This window comes from Empidonax traillii, unplaced genomic scaffold (assembly GCF_003031625.1).
Source record: "Empidonax traillii isolate 1590-97213 ecotype Southwest subspecies unplaced genomic scaffold, ASM303162v1 scaffold135:size1941959, whole genome shotgun sequence".
Lineage (NCBI taxonomy): Eukaryota > Metazoa > Chordata > Aves > Passeriformes > Tyrannidae > Empidonax > Empidonax traillii.
This window is the reverse complement of record NW_020955328.1, coordinates 1,298,606-1,314,230: the sequence shown is the minus strand read 5'-3', so window position 1 is coordinate 1,314,230 and position 15,625 is coordinate 1,298,606. Positions and strand designations below refer to the sequence as shown.

At 48.3% G+C, this 15,625-nt stretch overlaps 1 protein-coding gene across 1 annotated transcript; it reads right to left on the bottom strand.

Annotated features, from left to right (window-relative positions):
- Positions 1–812: 812 nt before the first annotated feature.
- On the bottom strand, positions 813–15,298 carry HEATR6 (HEAT repeat containing 6). The gene is made up of 20 exons (XM_027883764.1): positions 15,186–15,298; positions 14,495–14,602; positions 13,948–14,088; positions 12,716–12,831; positions 12,203–12,317; positions 11,868–11,969; positions 11,325–11,462; positions 10,121–10,407; positions 9,656–9,833; positions 9,160–9,366; positions 8,468–8,567; positions 7,891–8,249; positions 7,004–7,126; positions 6,402–6,488; positions 5,869–6,003; positions 4,653–4,775; positions 3,529–3,653; positions 2,790–2,886; positions 2,214–2,418; positions 813–1,839 (listed from the first exon to the last, which is right to left on the bottom strand). Exons 3-20 carry the CDS (start codon positions 14,083–14,085, stop codon positions 1,289–1,291), a joined length of 3,186 nt encoding a protein of 1,061 aa, XP_027739565.1. The 5' UTR covers positions 14,086–14,088; positions 14,495–14,602; positions 15,186–15,298; the 3' UTR covers positions 813–1,288.
- Between the last annotated feature and the right edge of the window lie 327 nt (positions 15,299–15,625).

Sequence of the window (15,625 nt, the reverse complement as noted above, 5' to 3'; positions counted from 1 at the left end):
TGCTCCTGAGCCAGGATAGGGCCCTTGTCCCAGTAGGGACCAGCAGGGATGCTCAGCTCTGTCCCCCCCTTCCTCAGTCTCCATCCCAGCATTTCCCAGCACTTGGACAAGCCTGACCACACACCAGCTGCTGGCAGAGCTCCTGCTGCAGGCTGGGGTGGCAGGAGAAGTCACCCCTGGCAGAGAGCTGGCCCCATCCATCCAGGGAAAAAAGACTCCACTACCCCAGAGGGTTTCGGATCCCTGCAGCACTTGAGGGCTGTCGAAACCACTGGTGAGGATGGAAGAACAAAGCAGATGAATTTTGTATCCCAAAGAGGTTTTATGGTAGGCAGGGCTTGCCCTGAGCTCTGTTCAAACATCCAGCCCGAGGTTAGGACAGCAGGCACTTAACTCTGAGTGCCCCACAGCCCTGCTCATTCCTGGAGGCACTGATTTGTCCCCAGCAACATCAGAGAGCTCAGTGCTCCCTCGGTATCAGCAGAGTAAGCACAGAGCAAACACAGAGCAAGTAACACCAGCAGGAAGGAATGGGAAGGGGAATGGGACAGAACTCCAGAATCAGAAACGAACCCACAGGCTCTTTAGAACATCACTGCACCTCCCACACCTGAGCTTGAAGAGCCAAAATTCCAGCCCCTGGAGAACCCACTAGGAATTTTCTGGCTCACGCAGCACAGCACCATCCACCTGTAAACAGGGAATTGTGAGTTTCTGGAAGACAGGAGGAGTGGAGGCAGCAGGGAGGCGCAGGCCTGCTGTCTGACACTGAGAACACAGACAGGTAAAGGCAAAGGGTGTTTGCTCTGAGCTATTCTTCAAATATTAGCATATTTGGGTTTATTGCAGGAACACAAGAGTGACAACATTTGCAGTGCTCTGAAAAACAAAATTCTTCCAGCCCCCTCCTTTACAAACATGATTTTGGATCCTGCAGCAATAGGAACAAAATGCTTGAGATAAGCTTTGAGGGAACAGGCTGCTTTGTAAAACAAAGAAGGAAAAGGCATTTGTTTTCCAAGTGGTGACACTGTAACAGCGAAGTGCACAAACCAGCCCCGGGGAGGGCAACTTCAGCGTTCACCAAGCACAACAATAAAAAATAATAATAATAATAATAATATAAAAATGAAGTTCTGGAGATTTTTTTCATCAGGCATTATGAATAAGTTCGAAATAAAATATTTAGTATCAGCAGCTGGAAACGTTTCCTCTGGATGCCCTGCGCAAGGGAACACAGTTCAGTGCCTCCTGGGGAGGTTTTGGTCACTGAAATGGGCGCTTCCTTCTAAGCCTCCGTTAGTTCCGTGGCATTGGCGTGGTTTGTCAGGACATCCTCCAGGAACAGGGACACTCTCACCCTCGCCTTGCCCCCCAGCTGTTCCTCTATCCCGCTGAGATGGTCGATGGCCCCTTGCAACCCTCTCTCCCTCTCTCCCACGTCCGTGTGCGTCCCCGTGTCGCCGTCCTCCCCCCCAGAGCTCAGGTACTGCAGGATGTAGGGTCTGATGGCCTCCCCGTGGTCCCTGAGGGTGCCCCAGATGCCGGGCAGGTCGGTGCTCCTCACCAGCCGCAGCAGGTGCAGCAGAGCCCGGCAGATCTGCGTCCTGAGGCTGGAGCTGTACTTGAACTCCAGGAAGTCCTCGGTGTCCTCGCTCCTCTGCAAGGCCACCACCAAGGCACTCCAGATTTGGCAGAACTGCTCCGTGGAGCCATAGCATTCCCTCTTGCTCGGGATGGACAGGGCCATGGCCGACTTGATTCGGACTTTAAAGTTCTTGCAGGACTTGACCACTGAGGAGAGTGCACTGTATGCCTGTGTGGTCCAAGGAGCCTCTCCTACCAAAAAAAAAAAAAAAAAAAGCCCCAAAGCCTCCTTTTTAATCAGCCCCTTTTTAATATTTCGTATTTTAAAATATACAAAACTAACTTACAAAACTGTACATATATCTCCTAAACATTTAATGGGCTTATATTTTATTGTATTTATTGTGGTTTAAGTGAGAGAAACAGGTGTTATGAAAAATCAGTTTAAAAAGCTAATCTTCTGAAGTTTCCCAAGAGGAAAAGTGAGGTTTGGCATCTCTTCACAGCTACAACCCCATCCTCACACTCCTTTCTAACGTGATGGATGCAGCTGAACACAACAGCCACACCTGTGCTGGCACTGGCTTACCAAACCCCCTCCCTGCTGTGAGGGGAGCAGGACTCACCGAGAGGCAGGGCAGGGTTCCTGAACACGTTCCCCAGCGCGTAGCACGCGTTCCAGCGCACCTTCATGGTGGCCTCGCTCTGCACAGTGCCGATCAGGGCCTGCAGAGCCTCCTCGATGGCCTCCCTGAACCTGGGGTTGCAGATGTGGCAGGGCTGCAGGAAATGGAGCACATTGCCAAGCACACGGACGGCGTTGCTCTTCACCTGGAACACACGGACACAAACACCAGCCCGGTTTGTGCCATGAAACCACGCCCAGAGCCAACACGGGGCACAGCTGGAACCACACCGGGGTCTCACCACATGGCAACTTCCTAAATGCCACCAGAAAGACCATTCCCTGCAAATGGCCACAGACCAAACCAAAACTCCCTGCACAATGGTGGAAAAGCACAATCAAATGGCCCTCCAGTCAAACAATGCAGGAAACCTCCACACAAAGGGAGGGTGCTGAGCTACAGCTCCCCCCATCTGTTGGGGCAAAGAGACACAAAGAAACTGTCGCCTTTTCCCTTTTAAAATAAAAATGCAGGAGTTAACTACACCAACTCCACCCTCCTTCCCCTCAGCTCTACCTTGTCTCTGTCCTTGGATGCTTCTGTCGCAGACCGTAACAATTTCAGCAGCAGGAGATCAGAAAGTTCCTCCTGAAAGCTTTGTCCCATGGTTTGCCTGGCAGGAGAATCAAATCACCCCATGAACACCCAGCTCAGCTGACCCATCCCCAGAGATGTGCTACAACCCCTTATAAAGGCCCACAAACAACCAACCTTCACTCTTTAGAGGGCTAATATGTAAGGCAGACCTTTCTGCATGTGACCACTATGTTTATTAATTTAAAACCAAACTATCAATGCAAGAAAGCTGGTTAGCAATGGTTAAGTCTGTAATAAAAAACAGAGGGCAAGGAATTGCTCAGGGGCAATTCTGTGGCAGGAATATATGATAACTATTTCTCCTGTTAAAAATGTAACAGCAGGTTGGGCTTTCCTCAGTGTTTGGCTCGAGGAAGGGTTAAATATTTATTAATTTTACTTCTTTGTTATGTTGTAAGTAAAGGAACCACGTCATTACACCAAGAAACACACAAGAAATAGAAACCCAGGAAGTAAACTTGGAATATAGAGAGAGCCTCTCTTTAGAGAGACTTTTTACAAGAGCATGTGTAGGACAGGGAAGAATGGCTTCAAACTGAGAAGGTTTAGATATTAGAAAAAAACTCTTCCCTGTGAGGGTGGGGAGGCTCTGGCCCTGCATCTGACACTCTGGGGACACGGCCGAGGTTTCCCACACAGCCACGGCGTCCTTACGTACATGTTGATGATCAGAGTGTCTGTCAGGTTGCCCAGGGACCAGGCTGCCTTGGCACGGACGTTGGGAGACTTGTCGTGGAGGGAGTTCAGGATGGCATTTGCTGTGTCTGCCACGAACATCACATCCTGTCAAAGCAAAAACTGCTGCAGAGTGAGAAGGTTTTCAAAACTCAGGTGATTTCCTTAAGTAACACATACATTCTGCATTTTCTAGGGAAAATGGGACCTGTGGAGAGACCAGCTCTATCCATATGCTCTCCCTTTTTAGGTGACACCTTTTAAGCTTAACAAAGCTCTGTACAGCTTTGTCTGACTTTAATTAACATGCCAAGCCTGAATGCTGACCAAGTTCACCACCCTTGGGTAGCTGTTGCTGAAAGGCTTCAATTTACTATTTAATTTCACTGGTGCTTTAGTTACTTTGGATTTTAACATAATTACCTGGACTGCCAATCTTATACTCATCAAATCCCACTCTTAAAGTAATTGCTTCTCCAAACTCCCTGTTGAGCTGCCTGTCTGATCTTCTCTTCTATGGCACATTACATGTGCCTATGGTAAAGGATTTTCTTTCGAAATATTTTGGAATCCAACCCCAGTGTCAGCTACTGCATAATTTGAGGAAACAAACCAGCATTTTTCTCTAAATAAACTCTTATTTCTTAGTTTGCAGCAAAACTGAAGCCTTCACATTAAAGAGTTGTTAAAACATAGGATCCTTAAGGTTGGAGAAGACCTGTAAGAAGGAGTCCAACCATTAAACTCCACAGAGCCCTTGAGAGCTGCTCCCCTCAGCCCAGCTCTATCTCGCCTCTTACAGCTCCTCTCTGCCAACCTAACCACTCCAACTTCCACCCCTGAGAGCTCAGGGAAGATCCTGACCTCCCTCCTTCACCTCTCACTCACAAGGCACTCTGGCTTCTGCTTCATCCACTTAAAGCTGCACTGGTTCTGCTCTCACACAAAAGGCAAGAGCCGGTCTGGAGCCAGTAAGGAAAAGCTAAAAATACACGACAGACCAAAGGCAAAACCAATTAATTTCAAAAGAATCCACGTTCCACGACTTATGGTTCATCAAACCCTTTCTGAAGTGGCTCAGAAGAAGGCAAGCAGGCCGGCTCTGACCTGCCTGAGGCAAGGGAAGAGGATGTAGACTCCCAGGGCGCGCGCGGCAGCGGCTTTGACCAGGGGGTTCTCGCTGTGGTTCAGGCCAAGCAGCAGCGTCACACACAGGATCTGCTGGTCATCCTGCAACGGGAGGGACTGAAGAGATCTCTGCCCCACAGACACACACAAACACTCTGGAAGACCCTAAAATGTGGGACCTATAGGAGCTTCCACTCAGAGTGTAGTCCAAAGTAAATTCACTGGTGTTCCAGGATCCCACACGGGGAACGGGAACGTTTCCAGCAAACAGGAGCTCATTGGTGTTAGATAAGACCACAAAGGAAACCAAAATATTAACTAACATCCATCAGAGGTAAAGCAGAGTGGATGGGTTGCCTTTCCCTTACTTCCCTCTTTTCCCCTTCATTAACCAGGACAGCCAGGCAGGGTAAGTTCATCCTGGGCAGGTTGTCAGTTCACCAGCCCATGACAAAGGGTCACAGTGGGCACTGACTTGTCCCCACTTGGCCACAGGGACAAGAGAGTGCATGGGATCAAAGTACAGGGGGATGAAGTACACCCTGTACTTGGAGAAGCTGGATGGAGAATTCCAGAGATACTGCTGGACTAGCAATTCCTGGGCAAATGAGACCTGGCAGAGCTCTCCCCAGCAAGGGCACGGTGACACAGCAGGAGCTGCACAATGCAGTGGGGACCCACTGCCAAGGCTTTCATGTTTTAAAGGGCATTTCATGTTGCAAAGGCAGAGCGAGGCCAACACATTTGTTTGCTTCTGCCAGGGCAGTCACCACAGGTTGGTGTTTTCAAAGCCAGCCAAAACTAAAAAACACTCACGGAAACGGGTGCACAACGTCAGGCCATGGCTGTTGGCTCAGCTGGCTCTTCAAAGAATTAACCAGCACAAGAACAATCCCTCACCCCTCCCTCATGCCATGAAATCCTTGTCCTCCATCTCCTGTGCAACATCTCCAAGGCTGAGTATTTATGGCAGGGCCAAACAGCTGCTGTGACCCACAGTTTAATTGTTTACACATCGCTGTTTCCAGCCCTCAACAGTCACAATGTTCAGAATGTAAAAAAAATAATAATTCTGGAAGGTTTCTTCACCCTCTCCTCCTATTAAGTTTTAAAAGGCTTTACACTACTGTGATCTGGTGGTCAAGGAAAAAACCTCAAAGGTAAAAACACCACATTTAAAGGTGTGTTCTCTTACCTGCAGAAGGCTGAAAGCTTCTGGCAAGATAGAGGACAGGGCATCACAGGCACTTGTCTGGAGAGTGGCATATGGGGAGTTCTGGAGAGTGCCAGGTAAAGGGCCATTCAACATCATCTTCCAGAAGGTCACAACCTACAGGAGAAGCAGCCAGGTTTACCCATTTGAACTCAGCAATTACATCCAAGTTCTACAACAGATTATCTCAAAGATGATTGTTTTAAAGAAATACTTAACAGCAGCGAGCATAATCACATGTGGAAGGGATTACAGTTGTTTGGAGCCCAAAATATTTGGCATTCAGAAACATTTAAAGACATGTTAGTATCGCTATCAAGTAGTTGTTCTGTTTGTTTCCCTCTCAAGGCCACATGTACTCAGATTAAACTGCATTAGGGGGAGTCTACAAAAATTGTTCATATCAGCATCTGTAAAGCCACAGAGTACTGAGTCCCTCCCTGCTTCCCTGCAGGATTTATCTGTATCCGTGCCAGTGACTCTGCAGAGCCAGTGCAGTGGAATCTCTCACTTACCAGGCTGACTGGCACTCTCTGGGCAGGGGCAGTGGCTGAGTCGGGTTTGTACTGCTGCAGGACACCTGTGCCCAGCTCCTCCAGAAGCTGCAGAGGAAGAAAAACCAAGGAGGTCTTCATCAGGGATGACTCAAGAACCAAGGAACTACAGCAACCTTCATCTAGGACTACCCTTAGCCAGGGAACAAAAATAAAAGATTCAGTATTGTTTCGGACTCTGTTCTGTCCCTGCTAGTGAAGAAATTTGAGAAAAGCCTTTCTTACATAAGGCCTTCAGCTAGAAAAATTGCTGCACAAAGACAAACCTCTCTGAGCTTTCCTCTGGGTGACAGACTACAGTCCCTGCACCAGCTGATGCTAAATCAGGGAAGGACCGGTCCTTGCACTTCCCAAGCTTCCTGGTGACTCAGCAGAGCAACCAAATTCTGCTGAGACTTCAAGATTGGAAGCTGAAGGTGCATTTCTCAAAGTGTCAGGGTACTGCATTTCTACATCACACACACAGATGCTCTCAATATTCATCACTACTCATCTGCATTTGCAAACCACACTAAGATAAAATTCACTTGATAAAACAAAGTTGATGTGACTCCTGCTCTTACTTTGGCTCCATGAAGCTGAATGGAGGGATCCATTTCTTCCATGCATCTGCAAGCCACTTCTCCAAGTTCTAGGAAATAGCTCTGAGCCATAGGGAAATAGCCTTTCACAAGAAGAGCCAACACCTAGAGGCGGACAAAAGAGATTCCACTCAGTGTTTCTCCCTTCTGTTAACCCCAAATACACACTGAGAGGCTGTTAATGGGCTAGTCAGCCCTGAGACCACTGATGTAACAGATACACCTTGCAGCACAACTTCCAGAATACTAGAGCTAATTAAAAACCTCCCTGCTCCATTATCTTGCTCAAAAAAAGAGCTATAGAAGCACTATCAGGTAGCAACACCATGAATTATTTACTGTGAGTGAGGACTCCTGTAGCTAAAAAAAACCAAACAGGAGTGTAAGAGCAAGACATTCTGTACCTCCTGTAATACTGCTGCTGCTGCTTTCTGTGAAGCTGGATTTAACAATTATTTATTGTTCTAGGAAAAGAGTGAGAGAAGATTGAGAAAAGAGTGAGACTTCTCGGGATGCATTTTACAAAATCTTACTCTTTTCTGTGGTTACATGAGGGAAACAAGGCCAAGGCTCCACATTCACAGGTACTCCTTGAGGCACGGGAGCATCACTCCACAGTTCCCTGTCCTTTGACTGCAGGGCTCTTCCCCACTGTTTCCCAGCAAAGCTTTCATTTAGATTCTCTGGGGAGGAGTTTGCACGGGGCAGACTCACAGCCTTCACCAGGAGCCAGCACTCACAACCAAAGAATATTTAAAAATAACCAAGATAAAAATCTCCCATAGAGAGTGTGGAGCAAAGGGAACCCAGAGCGAGGTCTGGCTGCCAGGAGGCAGGTTGATACTGCAGCAAGCTGCTGTCCATCCCACCTGCAGCGATTCCAGTCGGAGGGGACACGGCTCGTACACGCTGGACAAAGACGGGAAGTTCACGTCGCTGTCAGAGCAGGAATCCTCTCTGGGCAGAACGATGAGGGAAACACAGAGATGGAGCAGCCAGCAGGGTTCTGCAGATGCACATCCTGCTGGATTTTCCAGAGGCTCCCCTTCTGAGAGGAGAGCTTTCCTCCACTGCTCAGAGGAACCAAAGCGCCGAGGGGTTGTGCTGCCGCTGCTGTTCAGCCCTGAGGAGCTGGGCTGCTGCAAAAGTAACTGCACCTCTGGCAATGGTGCCTGGACTGACACTATTGCCCCTAATAATGTCAGGCTGGAAACTCGAACATTAACATCTGCAGGAGAGAACAGGGTGGGGAAAGAAAGGGCGAAAAAACCAGTCCATTAGTATGCTCCTTCAGCAGCTTTCAGACGAGACAGATTATAACATATAAACGTTTATCTATTGCTATTGAATTCTGTATTTATGCAGCACAGAGGAGGGGGGGGATCTAGAGAGCTGGTAATAACCAATGCTGAATGAAGACAGAACACATACAGAGAGAATGCAAACCTTTGTGACAGATGTAGGGCTTTATCTGGTTCCACACTCTGGTCAGCAGCCCAGGCTTTAATCGGTTGTAGGGTGCATTGGAAACCAAGTTTGCAAGGCACTGGAACACACAAAAGAACACGTGGGGTGATGGGTACACTGTCAGCCTGGCCTCCCACAGGTTTGTTTTTACATTTGTAATTTAGGTCACTCAGCTCATTATGTGAGGGCACCTGAAAACAAACTCTCCGTTTTATCTGCCAAGTGAAAACTGTTTACAAACCTGGCTTTGAAGAACAAGGAGTTATTAACACTGTGGCATAAAGATCAAGGAACCTCAGTAGCCAAAGGAAGGATATTTTTATCAATTTGGATTCCAGTTTTAAAGTCAATGTGAGTCTTCAGAATGAACCTTTTATAGGTTCACTCAGCTCCAAAAAGGCTAAGGAAAAGCAGAAACAAGAGAACTGTGCTGAAAAAAATCCCTGGGACTCTGGATGGAGCTCTGAGCAACCTGGTCTTGTGGAAGGTACCCCTGTCCACAGCAGGGAAATTGGAACTATAGGATCTTTAAGGTCCCTTCCAACCCAAACAATTCTGGGATTCTATGACTCGGTCAACGAAGCCTCGTGAGATGACAACAGTTTAAGGACTTAACCTGCAGACCAACATCATCTCTTGGGCAGCAGCTGACACACTTCCAGTGCAGTTACCTTGACTATCTGTGTCAGTGTCTGAGCAGAGGACTCTGCCACCAGGGCCAGCAGCAGGCAGCGGTGCAGCTCCCGGATGCTGGAAGCAATAGTGACAGAGAAGGGAGTAAAAGCTCTCTTGTGATCGTTGGCATCTTCAGCAACTGAGAGAAACTGCTTAGAACCTTCCAGGATGGCTGAGAGGACTTGAAGAGCACAGGCACGGGTCTGAAATGATAAAACATTTGTTACCTCTTAACATCTCCTTTGGGTGGAAGGAGAATTTTTAACTGCATGAAAATCTTTCTCCAGCAAGAGAAAATTCAACTCCAACTATCTTTTCTAGTAACTTTAAGCAGTATAGAACTAAACCTTTATGTCCTTAACCAATACATCCTATTTATTTCCTGTGGTACACTGATACAGTAGCCAAATATTTACTGAAGGCAAGAGAAGACAACTCCTAAGATTAATATGGGGAAAGACACAATAATTTTTGTACTCAGAAGGGACTCACCTTTGGAGAAGGGTCCTTCAGAGCAATAGTCATCAGGGACACTGACTGGGGGCTGCCAATACCAGGGGCATCAGGGACAAATGCTGACCAGTAGCCATAAAGAACTCTCTTCTCTATTGATTTTATAGCAGAGAGGAAACAGGCCAGGGCCCCTTGACGAACATTGGCTTGGTAAGATCTTAAAAACAAACAAAAAGGTTAATGAAAACAGCAAGAAAAACTCATGGACTTCACCTCTTTTACTCATGTTAGTGGCTGGCTGTGAGAGGGAATTTTTTAGACCCAGAATAGGAAGAGGAAGAACAAATTTACTTTCAAACCAATACAAATTACTGCTCCCCAATTTTCTTGTATCATCTCATAAGTCAAAAGGGAAAGCGATTTCCTCAGCACCTTCGATGAGAACAAAGTGCGAGGATCCTGTGGAAGTGTCTCAGGTTTTATGTTTGTGTGCACAGCAATCACCTCACTTTGCTCTGTATTCCACCTTCGGCATCAGAATATTCCGACTCACTGCTGCTGATCCTCTTCCAGCCGGTGCACTGTGAGGACAGGGGGTCCTTCCCAGCAGGCACAGACGCAGCACCCGAGGCACGAGGCCGAGGATCTGGGCAGGGGCTGCTCTGCACATCCCCCAGCTGCAACTTCAGCATGTCTGCTCCAAGGACTGACTCATTCCCTGCATCCCCTGAATCTTCTCTTCCCTCTTCCTCTCCCTTCTTTTGTTTCCCTTTAGACTTTTTTCTTCGGTTCTGCTTAAAGAAAGAAAAAAAATGGATTTTTTTTTTTTAATACCTAGAAAGATGTGCAAAGGTTTTATAGTTGTAAAGCTAAGGAAAAAGGTCTCATCTGAAAACAAAAGTAACTGCTAAACCAGAATAAAAGCAGAGTTTAATATAATAAATCATGCCCTCTGTATAGTATATTACATACAGAAACAGTCAGTCTTTAGTATCTGAGCTTATAAACTCTGCTTATTAGTAGCAACAGTCACACCTTAGTTCAGTAATACCTTAGTGTAAGTAGGCATTTCTAATTGAAGAGCCACAAAAATTAAGCTTTGGATTCTTTATTAGTAAAGCAAAGTGTTTCCAAGAAAAATGTTAGTTAAAAACCACATTTCACACAGAAGTGATTAAAGAACATTAAATACTTCTGTAATTCTTTTAGATTTACAGTAGGTATTTAACACCTAAAAAGAAACAAATCAACATGAGTATATAACTTTATTTTCCCTATTGTCTTTCAGATAATCAGTAATCCCAAATGTTTACAGGGTTAAAAAATAAGCTGTAGAACAATTAAGCAGAGCAGATGGGGCAAGAAATCAGTCTTTAGATGAACTTGACTTCCCTAAGAAGAGTCAAACAATTGTGCAAGCCTTAGGAGAGAAAACGTAACTTATAAAATCAAAAGCTTTGGGTAGTCTGCACCCATCCATCCCGTGCCTGCAGGCCAGGAATTCCTGGCTATGGATGAGTAACTGTTAAACACAGCTTAACCCAGGAAAGCCAATCTGTGCAGAGCTGAGTTCACACAAAGCCATTTTACTCAGTGCAGAAGTTCTAATCAATACCTTTAAAGCAAAGAATTGGGTTTATCACACGCTCGGAACATGAACACACAAGCACAACAAACAGGCTGCAGAATCAGGACCATCCCAGCTTACCCCTGCCTGCTTCGAGGTGGCTGGTTCTGCCTGCTCCTGTTTGACAGGTGACCTTCCATCGTACTGAGGTAACGGAGCAGGGTACAGGGCTGGGGGCACCTCGATGCTCAGTCCTGGCAGCCCGTGGAACATGCACTTCTGCAGCAGGAGCACAAACATCAGTGTTCTGACCCTCCCTGATGCACAAAGATTTACCCAGTGTTTACTCAGGTGTTCACCAGCTTTCAGTTGGGCTTGTGCTCCTCCTTCCCCCCCAGGTCTTGCCTCTCCCCACATGGAACTGCCCTGCTGCATCTGACATTCAGCTATATCCAGAAGGATTTTAAGTAGGTCCAGAAAAACCAAGCTTCCCATTATTGTCTCACATTTTTGTGCAGTTAAGATGCTGTGAGAGAAACTCAGTGTCTTATTCTTTATATCTCACACTCCATTTCCCCCCGTGCTCAGGCTTCTCTGCTCCCTCTTGCTCATCTTCTGTTTCCCACTTAATATCTGGAACCTTCCAGTGTCTGCCTCTTTCCCAAGGTGGATTTAAGTCTTTACCTTTAATACTGCAAGAAGAGCTCCAATTTGGTCAGTCTGCATTAGTTTCATCTTCCCTCCATTGAGGAGCGACTGGATGCCTTTCAGCGCATTTTGGAGTAACTGAAAACACAGAATTACTTACTTTTCCTTCCCAAATCACTGAAGGTTCACATCTTTCAAGTAACTTTATAGGAAATTACAGTTTTGCTCAGCGTAATTACTGAGACAGCAACATAATAAAAAAATTATAGACTACTTAAGCAAAATCTCAGTTGACAACATTCCAGATTTCATGTATTCCAGCAGCCCAATCTCCTAATCACAGTATTTTAGACAATTAGACTCACACTTACCATGCAAAAAGTGATGTCATCTACATCAGAGGTTTTTGAAGACTGCAGAACACTTAGGAAAGTTTGAAAACAGACACTTCTGTAGGGCTCATCCAAGTATGGCTGTCCAGGCACACTAAAATTAGAGCAGGAGTAGACAAAAGGTTGGTTTAGTCTGTCCACAGGCTCATAAAGTTACACAAACTCATATCCAAGCCCTCTGTTAGCCTGCAGAGCCCCAGCTGGATGGGTCCCTTGGAAAGGGACCAGCTCTACCATGTAGAGAACAAAAGGAAACCTGCTGCACAAAGAATCACTGCAGGGAGCAGACAGTACAACACCTTTTCTTTTCTTTTCTTCCCTAAACTAATCCCCATGACACTATTTCTGAAAGACTGAGAGCTTGTTGTTCTATGACACAATACCTTGGAGCACTAAAGCTTTACATTTCACATGCATGAACATATAACACCTTGCTGGCCCCGTGCTGGCAGATGCACATCTCCCAGAGCACCCAAAAAGGCTCGTACACACCTGAGACACAGGTTGGCCATGCTGCGAACCGCTGCCCTCCTGAGCTCCACGTCTGGCTGAGCGGGGTCGCTGAACTGCAGCAGGAGCCCAGGCCTGCCCAGCAATTCCGGGAGATGCTGAAACAAAGCACCACCAGTCATTAGGGGGCAGTGCCCTTCCCTCAGCCTCCTGCTCCTTGTGGCTGCCAGCTAAACATGTCCCTGGCTGGGCACCAGGGGCCCACCAAAGCTGCTCCATCACTCCTGAACTAGACAGGGCAGAGAAAATAGAAGGAAAGTTAAGGACAGTGAGAGGTCACTCACTGGTTAACCTCACGGGCAAAGCAGACTCGACTTAAGGAAAATTCGTTGAATTTATTACCAATCAAAAGCAGAGCAGGATAATGAAAAGTAAAACAAATCCTAAAAATTGTCAGCTGCAATTCCAGATTCCAGAGGCAGATTATGTTCATAAAAAATGGCACGAAAATCTCAATTCCCCAAGTTCTCTTATTTTGTATTAAGAAGGGATGGAGTGTGAGCTCAGTTCAGCTGAGTCCCAGTTTATGCTCTCTTCTCAGACATGCAGCTGAGCTAGGAACAACTGCTGCACCAAACTGCTGCTGTTACATGGGCTACAAACCCACACAAGCTGGCAGCTCCAAAACTGTGAGCATCACCACCCCATGCTCAGCCCAGAGACTGCTCTGCAAGCTGCCACAAGCTGGTGACAGCAGGAGGATTCAGCATTTCAAGCACTGTCATGCTGCAGCCACAGGGAGCTTCACACAGGATTGATACCTGAGAGTCTCCACCTGAAACGGCTCCGAGCCCACTGCACAATAAACACCTGGTCTGGTTACAGGATGAATTTCAGGATCCTCAGGGGAGCCTGTGGAGTGATGTGCAATTTGAAGCTCTGTGTTCTGCCTGCCTGATACAACAGGGTGGTTGGTCTGCAGACTAAGCCCAGTGCCCTTCCTTCAGGGCTCAGGCCAGGTGACCCTGCAGCTGCAGGTACAGAGGTATCCCACATGAGAAGAATCTTGTTCTCTCTTATTATTAGTATGCACACCTGAAATTCAACTTTCTCATAAATATCCACCCCTATTTAAATGGGAACTAATTATAGCATGAAAGGTAACACAATTTGAGAATTTTTTTTTATTCTTTCTTTCGGTAATAAAATAAAGTAGAAACAGCAAAATGCTGCAAATGTTTTTGCTGTTACTTTCTCTTAGTTTGTAAACTCACCTTCTGACATTTAGGCCCATTGTTGTAAAAAAGAGCAGCTAAGGCTTGCAGAATTTCAACATGTGTCCAGGAGCTGCACTGTTTCAGAGCAGAGATGCAGTAGGAGAGAAGGAAATTCAAGTTCTGCTCATCAACCATCACCTGTGGTAAAACAAAAGGACTGTGATCAAGATTAACATCATCATGTACTGCTGGAGTCAAAAAACCCAGAGTTATTGGTCATAGACTGGGGCAATCTGGCTGCTGAAATCACACACAAGCACAGAATCAGCTGACACTTATGGAATGGATAAATCAGGACAAGTGTCCTAAAACCAAGAGCATTTCCGATGGTGAATCACTTCTGACTGAGAGCTGGTTTTACATAAGGAGTCATCCTAGAGCCAGATCAGAACCTCAGCCAAAAATAACTAACACAGTGAAAATCCAAGAAACTTGCCTGAAGGTTGGCTCCACAGCCCTGGAAAAAGACTGAGGACCCCCTGGCTTAGTGGGGGACCAGGAACCAGCACGAGAGAACAGAGGGACAAGACCAAACTTTTCCTACCTGATATCTGTTAAGCAAGTGATGGATGAGCTGACAGACTTTGCTGACAAGATGTTCCTGATCAAGGGGAACCAGCTGACAGGCTTGGACAAGCAGAGCACAAACATCCTGGAAAAGAAAGCCTCGGTTCATTATTTAGGGACTACAAAGCCAGGGTGGAAACCGCATCGCCAGCTGAGGCTTTGATCACAGAGCCAGGTCTGTGTGAGGGCACCCCTGACACCAGACCTGCCGGTGTCACCCACCAACCAGCTCCACCCGCGGGCTCGGGCACGGGCAGCTGTGCGTCCCACGAAGGGGGGGAAGGGTGGAGGCAGGAGAAAGGCGGAGGGGAGAACACGGGGCGTGGAAGGAGTACAAGACCATCCCTGCCTGCAGCGGGGTGGGACCCTCCGGGCTCCCGCCTGGGGGCACAGACGGGACCCTGCGCGGTCCCCAGGCCACCCTCACACCCCCACGGGCGGGCACGGCGGGGAAAACACCCCCTGACCACCGCCCTCGGGATGCGAGTCCCGCACACCCACGCGTGTCCCGCACAGCGCACCACGCGGGCATGCTGGGCGCGCACACCCCGCGACACGTGCGACCGACATCTCTTCCTCCTCCTCTCCCTCCTCCTCCTCCCCGCGAGTGGCCGGAGCCCCGGAGCCGCCGGCCCCCGCCGTGTGCCAGCCCCGTCCCCCCGCGGTACCTGGGGCGGGGGCGCGGGGGCGGGCTCGGGCCCGCAGCTCTCGGAGATGAGCTGGTCGAAGAGCAGGTGCAGCTCGGTGCGGTCGGGCCGCGGCCGCGGGGCCCCGAACCTGGCCAAGCAGCGCCGGAGCGCCCCGCCCGGGCCCGGCTCTGCCGGCGCCGCCATGGCCGCCATGGCCATCCCGCCGCCCCGCCCGCGTCGCCATGGCAACCGCGGCTTCCGGGCACGGCGGGGACGGCGGCCGGGAGGGGACAGGACAGGACAGGGACGGGCCCGCGGCAGGTGGCGGTGCCCGCCCGCCTGTGGGACACCCGCCTGTGGGACACCTGCCCGGGGCTGGCCTTGGAAACTGTGCGAGCACAGAGTCACTCGCCTTGGGAAGAGACTCCAGGGCTGTCGAGTTCGCCCGTTCCCCCAGCACGGCCAAGTCCATCGCTGAA